This window comes from Tupaia chinensis, unplaced genomic scaffold (genome assembly GCF_000334495.1).
Source record: "Tupaia chinensis unplaced genomic scaffold, TupChi_1.0 Scaffold000045_1, whole genome shotgun sequence".
Taxonomy (NCBI): Eukaryota; Metazoa; Chordata; class Mammalia; order Scandentia; family Tupaiidae; genus Tupaia; species Tupaia belangeri.
Genome location: NW_006159501.1, coordinates 9652274 through 9664290, shown reverse-complemented (window position 1 = coordinate 9664290; position 12017 = coordinate 9652274). Strand labels below are relative to the sequence as shown.

The 12017-nt window shown below is 40.8% G+C and overlaps 1 protein-coding gene across 1 annotated transcript in view; it reads right to left on the bottom strand.

The window, feature by feature from the left end:
- The window catches only part of KIDINS220 (kinase D interacting substrate 220), a 122096-nt gene that overhangs the window by 15211 nt on the left and 94868 nt on the right, over positions 1-12017 (bottom strand). Inside the window, 3 exon segments of the mRNA XM_027773551.1 lie at positions 7492-7605; positions 9136-9362; positions 10391-10569. Coding sequence (XP_027629352.1) covers positions 7492-7605; positions 9136-9362; positions 10391-10569 — 520 coding nt within the window.

Sequence of the window (12017 nt, the reverse complement as noted above, 5' to 3'; positions counted from 1 at the left end):
GGAAGCTTGAGAAACATGCCAGACCTGTGTGCGCATGCCCAGAATTCCGAGAGGAGAAGCGACTGTGGCATGGCCATTATCCCTGGGAGGTGATCTCTCACTTTTCTCTCTGTCTCTATCTCTATCTCTGGCTCTCTGGCTAGTACGTACATTCTCTGGCAAAATCTTAAAAACAAAAACAATCCCCGAGGGACTTCATTTCTGATTGCGCTAAGAAGGACAAGCATAACAGACACGGACCAGATTAACTCTGTCAGTTTAAAAGGAAAAATGTTAAAATGTTAAAGACTATTTTATTTCTGTGGAGCACCTGAGAACTTGGCAACAGAGGCATGTTAATAAAGATACTAACCTTTCTTTAAAAGCAAAACACTCTACATAATATTATTTTTGTGATCCTTTAAAACTTTCATTTTATCACTTACTTTAAATTATACTTTCTCCCTCACTGGAGATTATGTAAAATATACTAGAGGTCTTCAAAAAGCTTATGGAATATGCATGTTATGAAAAGACTATGCAAGAATTTCTTTCTTTTTTTTTTTTGAGAGGTTTTTGCTACAGGGCGTGTGCGCTCGCCAGAAAGACAGAGAGAGACAGAGAGATAGAAAGGGAGAAATCACCCCCCAGGGAGATGGCCACGCTGCAATCCCTTCTCCTCCATTCTCCTCTGGGGATCTTGGGTATGCACGCATATGCGCTGGGCGTGAGTTTAAGCCACCGAGTCTGGGACTCAAACTGCAGTTGACTACATAGGAGTCCAGCGACATAGCCATTACGCCCTCTGCTGGTACTGGCTTGAATGACTTTTAAAAGCTTTTTAAGAAAAGAAACTCATACACATGGATATAAGGACCCTATAATTCTAGCAAAACTACGGTACAATCTTGATCATTTATAAGTGGGGCTTTAGCAAAATAAGAGATAAATTATCAACTAGTAAAAATATGATGTTTCTTTTAATAAAGGAGAAATAGCAATTATCTGCAAGGTCTTTTCTGAAATAATCTCATAGTATATAGTAAAATTATTCACAGTATATAATGAAATTATTTTGAAGCCAAATGAATTTTACATTCAAAATAATGATTTTTGGATGAAAGTTCATAATAGGAAAGAGAAAGAATTATTAAAAGTGACAAGAAAACAGCAAAAAGCATATTCAATAATTCAGTAGGTAAATTCTTAACAGAAACTACATGTTATTCAAACAATATTTCAAATGTAATACTTTAACATTTACCACATTCTTACTTGAAATTTACCTGTTATAAGTCAAAAATAGATCATTTTAGCACATCAATTTCAAAGAAAGAATTTGTTTTAATTTTCTAATTCAGAAAATGTTAGTCTGTTTAAATTGTTAAATGCACAGAAACCGGACGTCCTCTAGGTGCAGTTATGAAAACGCTCACGCTCTCTCAAGGTAAATGTACGGTCTGCACTGTAAGTAGATTAAAACTACACTCTGAAACGTCACCACCCTTGGTAAATGTATTAATAAGCTCAGACCTGATTAGCCAGAAATGAGTGCCATGCAAAGGCTGAAAGCAACTCTTAAACAACCCGAGGCGCCGAATGAGCACGGCCCAGCACCAACTGCCAAGGATTGCTTCTACCAGTCTAGGAAGGGAAGGGAGTGAGAGCTCACGGAGTTTCTGTACCTGTCTTTGTTTGTTAAACCCAGAGTCACACGGCTTTAAGGAAGGAATAAAACAGAATGAAGGCTACAGGCATAAAGTAAGACATCAAACAGACATGTCAGACACACACGGGCAGCCCAGAACCTGTCACTCCGCTCATCTCCCCTTAACTTGGAACTAACCACCAGACAGCAACTCAGAGCAGGCAACACACACACACGCACAGTAGTCTGACTGCAGTCACGTGTGCTTGGTAATTTAAAATATGTATTTAAAATTTGTATTTTTTTTCTATTAGAAGAATACATCATGGGACATACATTTAAAAAGAAAACCAGGTAAATCAAATTTACTATGAAGTCAATATTCCTACTACACACAAGTTTAGAAGTGAGTTTAAAACATTTAACAATAAGGCTTAATTACTAAAATGAAGTATCTAGCCACACTACAGTTAACGTTCATGAACACACTTCAATCTTGGGCTTTGTTTCGCTGGAGTGCAGCACCTGATAGATGCCCTAAAACATCATTTCAAAAGGAAAGCCTTAAGGCCTCCCAGCCTAAGAACTCACAAACGTAACAGAGAAAACGGCCTGCACACCATCACTCACGTAACCTTTTCAGTAATGAAGCTTTTCTAAAACTCTACTTCAAAACAGGCAATCACTATTGTTAATATTGTTTTCTGTTCTTATTAGTTTGGTAGCAACTATTCTTAAAACACTGACAATAACCTAGCAACGATGGCTACTACCACATTAAAGTTAACTTCAGTATTGTTCTAGCATCAGACGTAGGGCAGGGCTTGTCAGCCTGATGTCAGACGTCTGCCTTTAACATACCTCATGGGGGGACCTTGTTTCTTCTTTGTTATTTATATTATAAAGTGGGCTTTTAAAGTTACTGTTAATTTCTATGGAGAGTTGCAAAAATACTACCTTAACCTGACTGGAAAACATAACAGATTCTTCAAACTACTTGAGAAATAACTAGGCCAGAGTTGATGGACAAGTCTCAGTGCTATATTTAAGGCAATCTTTTCTTTTTTTTTTTTTTTTTGCTATAGGGCACGTGCGCTTGCCAGACAGACAGTGAGAGACAGAGAGACAGAAAGCGAGAAATCACCCCCCAGGGGGGATGGTCACGCCGCAATCCCTTCTCCTCCATTCTCCTCTTGGGATCTTGGGCACGCACGCACACATGCCCGGCGTGAGTTTTAAGCCACTGGGTCTGGGATGCAAATCGCGGTTGACTACATGGGAGTCCAGAGACATAGCCATTACGCTAACTGCTGGTCCCAAGGCAATCTTTTAAAACACAAGCATGTTCAGTGAGCATGCTTTTGTTACTGCTTATCTTCTGGTTTCAATGCTATCACTTCTGTGAAAATACCCTAATGAATTCAGTTGAAATGTACTAACTGTTTAGGGAAAAAGCTTTCTCCAGTTGAAGTCTGGCACAAAGACTTCCAAGCAGGGAGTGAATACAACTTTTCACTATGCTTTCATAAGAGGAAAAAACAGACTGATTCTTTCTCAAATGCAAACAGAATAAAAATCTACTTCTAAAATACATTAAGAAGTGTGAGCAATGCTCTCATGGATGAAGCTGCTGTGTGAAGTCCCCGAGGGCCCACAGACTAGCCAAAACCTACATGTCCCCACTCCTTACCCATGGCGTCTTTACCTCTCTTCTCCATGTCTTCTCCTGAACAATGAGAGACAGCTTGGTTTGGACACATACTTGTTTCAAACAGGTTACAAGTTCTAAATCAGTGGTGGAAATAAGAATTGTCTACAGGAGGGCCCCATCTTTTTTTTTTTTTTTTAAACTCTCTCACTTGGTCACTTTATTGTGTGGGTCTTATTTAATAAAAGCTAAGACCTTTCTTTTTCATTGTTTATTAGTGAACAGACTTCAAAGATCTCTGAGAGTAAAGGGAAGAGCAGACATGAAATTGTGAAATGTCTAAGACTGCTTTTATGATTCTGAAGTTCTGTACCATTCAACTTTGTGCTAATTAATTATTCTCATGCCTTTCCAGTGAGTTATAAAAGGATCTAAGGAAAGTTTTCCAAAGGTGTTGAAGAAAGCCTGTGGCAGAGAGGGTCAACAATGATTTAATAGTACTGAGAATTCCCTTGGGGACCTTCAAATCCACAGACTCCCCGAGGACAAGACTATCATGGGTTTTGTTTACTGCTGTATCCCAGTAGGATAGATAAATGACCATCAATAATCCATAATAATCAATGAATAATTTAAGGATAAATAATTCAAGGATAAAAGAGTAATGAAATGCTGTTATCACTTCTTCCCCTGAAAAAAATGCATCTCAGCAAAATGCAGTTACTTCCAAGAGCAGCATACCTAAAGTAAAAACAGACCAGCTGGAAGGCCTGGCCAAATGCGGCCTTCAACAGCAAAGAGGCTCGTGGACACCTGAGTGCTACTACTTCCTAGTGGGAACTGGAGTGAAAGAGAGTGCTGGCACCCATTCGAATCTCCCTGGGAGTCTTCACATTTTTAAAGTAGTTTTTGTCCCTCAGGCGTAAGCCTCACACATCTCCTCTGTGCCATGCAGAAGCCAGGTTAGACTATGGGACACTGGGGTCTCATGACACTGGTATTCCCTGGTGGGATCTTCAAAAGCAACAGCAAGTCCAAGGTGGGGACTTGCTCTGCGTTTACTGGTTTTATAAACTGTATTCTCTACTTTGAAAGTCTGAAAAACACTGGTCCTTTCTAGTTCTAATATTCTGGTGAGCCTATCTGGGATCTAGTGCTAATACAATTTTTCTAGTTTTACAAAATTTGGCACAAATTTTTTCCTCTACTATAAAGTTAGAGGGTAGAAAGCTAGCATAGAGGCTTATATTTTAAATATCCACCTTTCTGAAGCACTAGGATGTACCTATAAATTATCTGATAAGCCCATGCTGGACCTCACAAGCTATAATCACTGTAATGTCCCTTAATGTGAGAAAATCCAATTATTTTCAGAAAGATCTGCTTTATAAAGATTTATCAGAAATGTGCTGTGGTTAAAAAAAAGTTGGGGCCTCCTATACTTTGAAAAGACCATAGCTGGTTAACCCTTCATGGTCTGGTTCTTGTTTTTTATATACTCTCTTACATCTATAGTGGCACGACAATTTGTCCACGAATGTATTTGTAGCTCCTGACTTATCTATAAGCAATTCTTCTCAAGTGTTGGGTACAAGGGACAGCTGAATGAGCAGAGATGGAATCAGCCCACGGTCCTGCTCTCCCGGAAATGCAGTTTTTCTCCAGGACTGGAAGGCCTTAACAGTGTGAAGGGCTGCGTGTGCTGAGCAGTCTCTGCTGGTTCAACTGCAAAGTCTCCACTGCTTCCCACAGACAGATTCTCTCCACACTTCCACCACTGCTTTCAACTACATGTTACTAATTCTACTACTCCTCTACCAAACAAGTTTCACATGCTACAGTCGTTAATCTTTTAAAAGCAAAGGAAGCTTGGTAAGTCTCTATTCTTTACTATGGTGATCACAAAACTATTTTTAATATTGAAAGAACAGGAAATAGGATGTTATTCTACTAAACAAAGGCACTAATATTTGCAGAGCACCTCTATTCTTTGTTATTAGGACACTTAGTTTTAGGAACTGCATTATTTCCCCTTCGCCAAAAACTCATTTCAAAATTTGTCTAAACTACTAAGCTACCAACACCTGTTTTGCTTCGTGTGTCTCCACGTTAGGGCAGGGACAGCTACTGCTTCAGCATGCCTGTGTCTCCACCAAGTTCTTCACAGCAGCTGGCTATAGGGTTCCAGCTGAGAATCGAATCGCAGGCAGGAGTCTATGTACTGTGTTGTCGGAAATGTCACGGCGCACTTTTTCTATGTTTTTCTATGCAAAAATGAGTGACGGCTTCTCCGACAACCCGATATTAAGGGCCGATCCGTACATGAGCGTTCCCCTAAGCATCAGAACAGAATCATTAAGGTTTATCATGTCTCTTTTATGGACAATTGAAGTCAGGCAAATCTTAACCACATAAGAAGAATCATCACCTCAATGAAAATACCTAGCGGATTCTCTTCTTCTCTTATCAACATTCATTCAAAGAAACTGAAGTTACAAAAGGAATGCTTGCCTAAATGCAAGCTTTTTAAATTAGAAATTAGAGATGACTTTAGGGTGCCCACCCTAGAGTTAACTTTAGTCAGCTGATCCTAACTGCTAGGCCGCATTTCCACACAGCTTTAGAGTCAGAGTTAAAATACAAACTGGGTTCTTAAGTTTCACACTGGCAGATTAAATGAAAATTCAAGGCTCATCAGATTAAATTTGTTTTTATTAAATACGAAGACTTGAATACGAATTATACAAAGTGACTTCCTGTCCAAGTATTTTTGTGTTTTGTTTTTTAGAAACACACTTAAAGTGTTGGGGGGAAAAGGCTTAAAAAAGTCTGTTTACATGCTGCACTAGCTCTGTGTTTAGCTGGAGGTTTCATTTCAGGAAATGCACACAGAGAAAAAGCACTATGTCTACGCTGCCCTTGCTAACTGTGGACACCTAGATTAAGAATGATATATTAAAGAAGCCTGTTTGCTGTACACATCCAACAATACCTTTCTGTAGTCTCAAGGGTGATTCTAGATCTTTTCAAAAATATCCTACATGCCTAGAACCAACTATCCACTTAGTAAAAATGGTCAAAGGTGAAAATCGAGGTCAACACTAAGGAGCAAATACCACCAACTGCAGGCTCCCAAAAGCTGCTGGGAAAAGCCCCCCTTTTAGTGGAGACTAAAATAGACCTAGTCCCACCTGATTGAAAAAGGGGAAAAGCAGGAGGAAATACAGAGTAAAATTAAAGAGCGCTTTTTCATTAATTCACCAACTACCATGATTAGCTTCTAGCTGCTCTAGGCTAGCTGCCCGCCACACCACGATGCAGAGTTAGTGAGCGGCTGTCACCACAGTAAGGCAGTGTTCCTGCTGCAAAGCCACGAGATGCCAGCAGTCCACACCACGAGACTGCTCCGTTACCCTCGAGGAGTCTGTGGGTGAAGGAAGCCCCTCGGCAGCATCCTCCTTGATAACTTCCTACCAACACAAAACAGAGAGCGGAGGTGAAAGGGGAAGGGAAGAGCCAGACTGTGAGGACCGACAAGGTGACGGTCAGTCATAACAGAGCCCAGAGACCCCTCACGTGAGCAGACTTCCCTTCACAACATTCACGACTGAGACAGCAACGTGAGTTGTAGAGCTTTTCACTTCCTAATTTATGCAGTTTATTAACAAGGAGTTTCTTTTTTAGATAGTTAAGCTAACTTTCTCATCAGCAATCTCTAGGATTTTAGGCACAAACGTGTTTTGATTGGGATTAATCACATTCAATAGTACATCTGAATAATTTCTCTTAGCTTGCTTCATTCCTGCCATGCCGGTGAAATGCTTTTCTTTAAATACATCTTTTGATTTTTATACCCAAATGCCTATCTATGTAAATACACAGGTATTATACATGTGTGTGCTTTCTAAAGATATAAGAAATAAGCAGATGTAAAGGTTTAGTTTTCAAAGTTTTGGTAACAAAGACTACATTATAAGCCAGAAATATGCAGTTGAAAATAAGCCAATATTTATTTACTAAGACTATTAGTCATTTTCCTATTGTAGGTATTTACCAGAAATGAGAACAAAATACATTTTATATTAGTAATAGCTTATGTTTCTTAAAACTATTTATAAAATAGCTTTAGTCTTACTATGGAAAGGAAATACCCAAACTTGCAAAGCTATCTAAGTTTATTATTAATGAATATGTCGTTACCCTTTGATATACTTACTAGGCCATTGTTCTGATCTCTGGGCAAATTCGTTTTTACTGATGGACGTGAGATGAGATGTTGGGAAGTGCCAGGGAAATACCTTGGCGTGTAAAGATATGGGGCAAAGAATGGCTATGGAAAAACACGTAACAGAAAAAGGGGGTAAACAGTTACAGAAATCAAAGTGAAATGAGAGTTAGCCAATAAAAACTAACCAATAATACACAACTCCAGAATGGTTAACGCATGTGACAAAACAAAAGATTAAAAAAAAAGCTTCATTCGAACTCTATAACATATCAAACCCCAAATTAAGATATATTATTTAATTTTTATATTGTTTATTTAATATACACAGTCTTTTTAAAAAGCAACTAAAGTTTTTCACTGTATAATTTGACACGAGTTTCTATCTGCATTCAACATGCTCATAGGCTTACCATGTGTCAGGTTTTAAGTGATTTACAAATAATGACTCAATCTCAAAAAAGCAGACTGGAGTCTTGATAGAACATTATTCCATTCTTCCTCCACTTCTTTTTTATGCCTGCCAGTTTACCTTTGAGACTAATGACCTCGTGAAATTAGTGAACATAAGTTCTCAAGCCCAGATGATGTAGAAATCTTTTCTTTTTATGTAAACTTGCTTTTAATTGTTTAATTGGCATCAACTAAGCTCTCTCATGTAAAACCACAGCAGATTCTGACACTGCTGAAAGCCACTTTGCACTGCCTGCCACACAGCTGGATCTGACAAGGCCGGACTGCATGATAAAGTGCTGTCGTTCCACCTGCCTCTCCTGGTCTGAATGGGAATGCAGCAACACTCCCGGGTCCTCTACGAACAGGGTACCTTGTTACCTACATGGCCAGTGTTTTGGAAAAACTGAAAAGTTCATACAAATTCTGGAACTTGTTTTATCTCATTTATTCTAAACTGCTGTTTCTTCCCAGCTCGTAGGAAATCCATTTAGGCAGGCAGCTGGCGTCTATGAATACTGCCCGTGTGTTACCCTTACAGTTCCAGAGCACCACACTGTGGCTCACGCTCCATTTTCCGACAGGAAATACTAGTGTTTAAGATCATTAAAGTGAAAACTGGGTCTCCTAGACACCCTAGGTTCTGAATAGCACTGGTAACTGTGCTTCGATGTTCCTCTGAGAACAGTCATACACGACTAAGGTAGCTGGAACCCTAACTAGAAACAAGGGCTCTGGCACTATTATTCGGCAACAGCAGCTGAGGCCTACAGGCAGTGTTCCCGTGATGACGTCACATGTAAAAGACACAGGGTCTATTACGCACCGGTGTACTGCCTGCAGGAATGTAAGCTTACCACTGTTAAATGCCCACCTAGACTATCAGATGGAACGGGTGGAACACTTGTTCATCAGCAAACACAGGGACAGATTCCTTGGAGCACAGGGCATCACTGACCCCGAGGTGCTCACTTTCTTGTCAAAATAAATAGAAGCAAAAAGAACCTCTAATATTCAGACTCTCACAAATTCTTTTGAATTAAAAAAAAAATCACATATTTTACACTCACTTTTTCCTATTTTAAAGCCAAAGTTTCAAAACCATAGTAGAACCCCTAAGTGGAAAGCTTCTAGGATTTCCCTGTAGCTGGTCCTTCCAAGGGAAGATGCCGCCCGCCTTACCCTGTTGTAGAAGGGGTGCTGCGGGCCGGTCATGCCGCTGTAGTAGCTGCTGTGAGGCTGTGGTGACACCACCCCCCCGGCGAATGGCCCGTTGAAGGAAGTGGAAGAAGAACAGACGGACGGGGCCTGGCTGTACCCCGACGGCACACGAGGAGGGGCTTCGTGTAGAGGGAGTGGGGGGTAGGCAAGCCCCCCTATGTTGATCTGCTCTCTCGCAGCACGGACATCTGAGGAGTCGCCCACGCACCGGAAGGTGAAACAAAAGAAGACATTAGTAATTAGTCCAAGCACCGCTTCCTTCTTCAGTTACCAGAAGCACGATTTTACAACTCGTGCCAGGGATGCCCCTGGATTACAGTAGACAGGAAATCTGAACAGCCCTAGACCTTTCAGTCAGAAAACCCCAGCTACTGAGCATAAAAGCATTTTTTGCCATTGGAATCATCACCAACATTTGGAATCCTCCCTTCGGTTACCAGAACTATTCCTTTTTCCCTGACCTTCTAAGAAATGTTTATTTGTGATGTTCCAACAACTCTAAAAGTCATAAAGTATATGTAAAACTGTTAATAAGTCATACTTGTATGTAGAAATTTAGCTAGGGCTTTTGGTTTGCAAATGATGAGTCTCAGCCATCTCTGAGCAGTGACAGATTTCAGAGCCACATGGACACCTCTGACACTGGCCTTCTACAGGAGCTTGCAAAAGGAATGCAGGAGTGTGCAAGTCTGCAAGTCGTGTGCCCTCCCCTGGATCCCAGAAAGGGACATTCATGTGAGCAGCAGGACAGGGCAGTCTGTGGGACCTTGAGAACCCAATTTATTTCCCAACCTTAACGTCATGTCTCAAGGTCTAATCCACAAACTTAGGTGAACATCTTAAAAGAAATAGTAACGACTTTCTTACTCCCCTGGACAGAGAGCCCCATTAAGAACAGAAGGCTGTGTCAGGAAATGACTAGGGACAGCTGGCATCTTCACGCCAAGGTTCTACACTAAAAGGAGTCTGACTCTGAAGTCCCAGAGTAAGGATCTGGGGAGGGGCTATCTTAATAGTAAAGTAAGTCTGATAAACAACATTTTCTTAACACTCCTTGGAGGATGACAAGACTCTTAATCCTTAATTTTATTCATTTGCCTACATAGCCCTTGGCTCAGTGTGTTTTGGTTTTTCATGGAGAACAAACTTATATATAGCTAAGGAAAATGTGTAAGGGTTTCAGACAGGAAAACTTAAATTTACCACTAACACCCACCTGCAATAATTTCCCGGAGTTTGGGATCTAGGTTTACAGTGCATGGCAAAAAGGTTTTCACATCACGAGCTATGAGAACTGGGGTCCTTGAAGACAAAAACACTTCAAAATTTCGTATATCTCCATCGATTTCAAGTAGTGGCTCGACATCTTTAGTTGTTGGAATATTCTTTGATATTCTTCAAACAGAAATCAATGAAAAGGGTTATTAATGTCACTATTAGGCAAATTCTACAAGTAACTTACACTTTGTTACTTATAATAACAAAACGTCATGCACCTTGTTCTCGTTTTTAAAAAGAATTAAAGAAAAGACAAAGATTTTTAACAACTAGTACAATTTTTTTTTTTTGGGGGGGAGAGGTTTTTCTTCTAGGGCACATGTACTCGCCAGAAAGACAGAGACAGACAGAGAGATAGAAAACAAGAAATCATCCCCCAGAGGGGATGGTCACGCCACAACCCCTTCTCCTCCATTCTTCTCTCGGGATCTTGGGCACGCACGCACACACGCCCAGCATGAGTTTAAGCCACCAGGTCCGGGACTCGAACCGCGGTTGACTACATGGGAGTCCAGCGACATAGCCATTACGCTAACTGCTGGTCCCAGTAACTAGTACAATTACAAAATTACTGGGGCAGCAAGTGGCGTGGTCGTTAAGGGGTTTACTCCCACATGGCCAACTCCATGGTTATAGTCCTGGACCTAGTAGCTTGAAAATCACGACGGGTGCATGTGCGTGCGTGCCCACAATCCCAAGAGGAGAATGGAAGAGAAGGGATTGTGGCATGGCCATCCCCCTGGGAGGTGATTTCTTACCCTCCCTCTCCCCTCTGTCTCTCTCTAGTGAGGACACACACCCTATGGCAAAAATCTAAAAAAACACCAGAAAGTGAGTGAGGTCAGAACTATAGTGCCTGTGGCCAACAGCAGGGCGTGGGCTGGAGGACGCAGGAAGAAAGGCAACCTCCCCACTGATGTGTCCATGCTCAGGGAGCCTCTCAGTGAAGACTAAAAGGACATGGTACTTCCCTTTACCAAGAAAAGAATAAAGAACCTTTACATAAATTATATAACAGGTTTTTTGTTTTTTTAAAAAGGTTTTATTTTCTATTAAAAATTACATGTGCTTATGTAGTAAGCACTAATATATTATGTTACTTGGTCTTTAATTACACAGAATTTCTTACATAGTTGAGTTCAAATACCATGTAAACAACTGTGTATCAGGCAAAGATTCTTAATACCTTTTTCTTTAATAATAGCACATACATGTGCACTCATGACAGAGACAGAGACAGAGAGAGAGAGAGAGAGAATGCACCCTGAGAGGGCCTCATCACACCAGCCTCTGTCTTCCCAGCCCTCTAGCTCCTCGAGAGCTTGGGGGCCTGTGAGCATGAGTTTTGGGACTACTCAGGGATCTGAACCCACAGTCAATCATGTGACCTCTGGCACTCCAGTTCAGCTCCCCACACACTGAGCCACTAGGCTGGGCCCAGGAGAAGATCCTTGACTTTAAAAATAAGTAATAGCCACTCATTAAAAACTAATGTGTTGAACTGTATAAAATCACCATTTTTTTTAGGTCAAAGCAGCCAAGTGTTGATATTCCCACATGGTTGA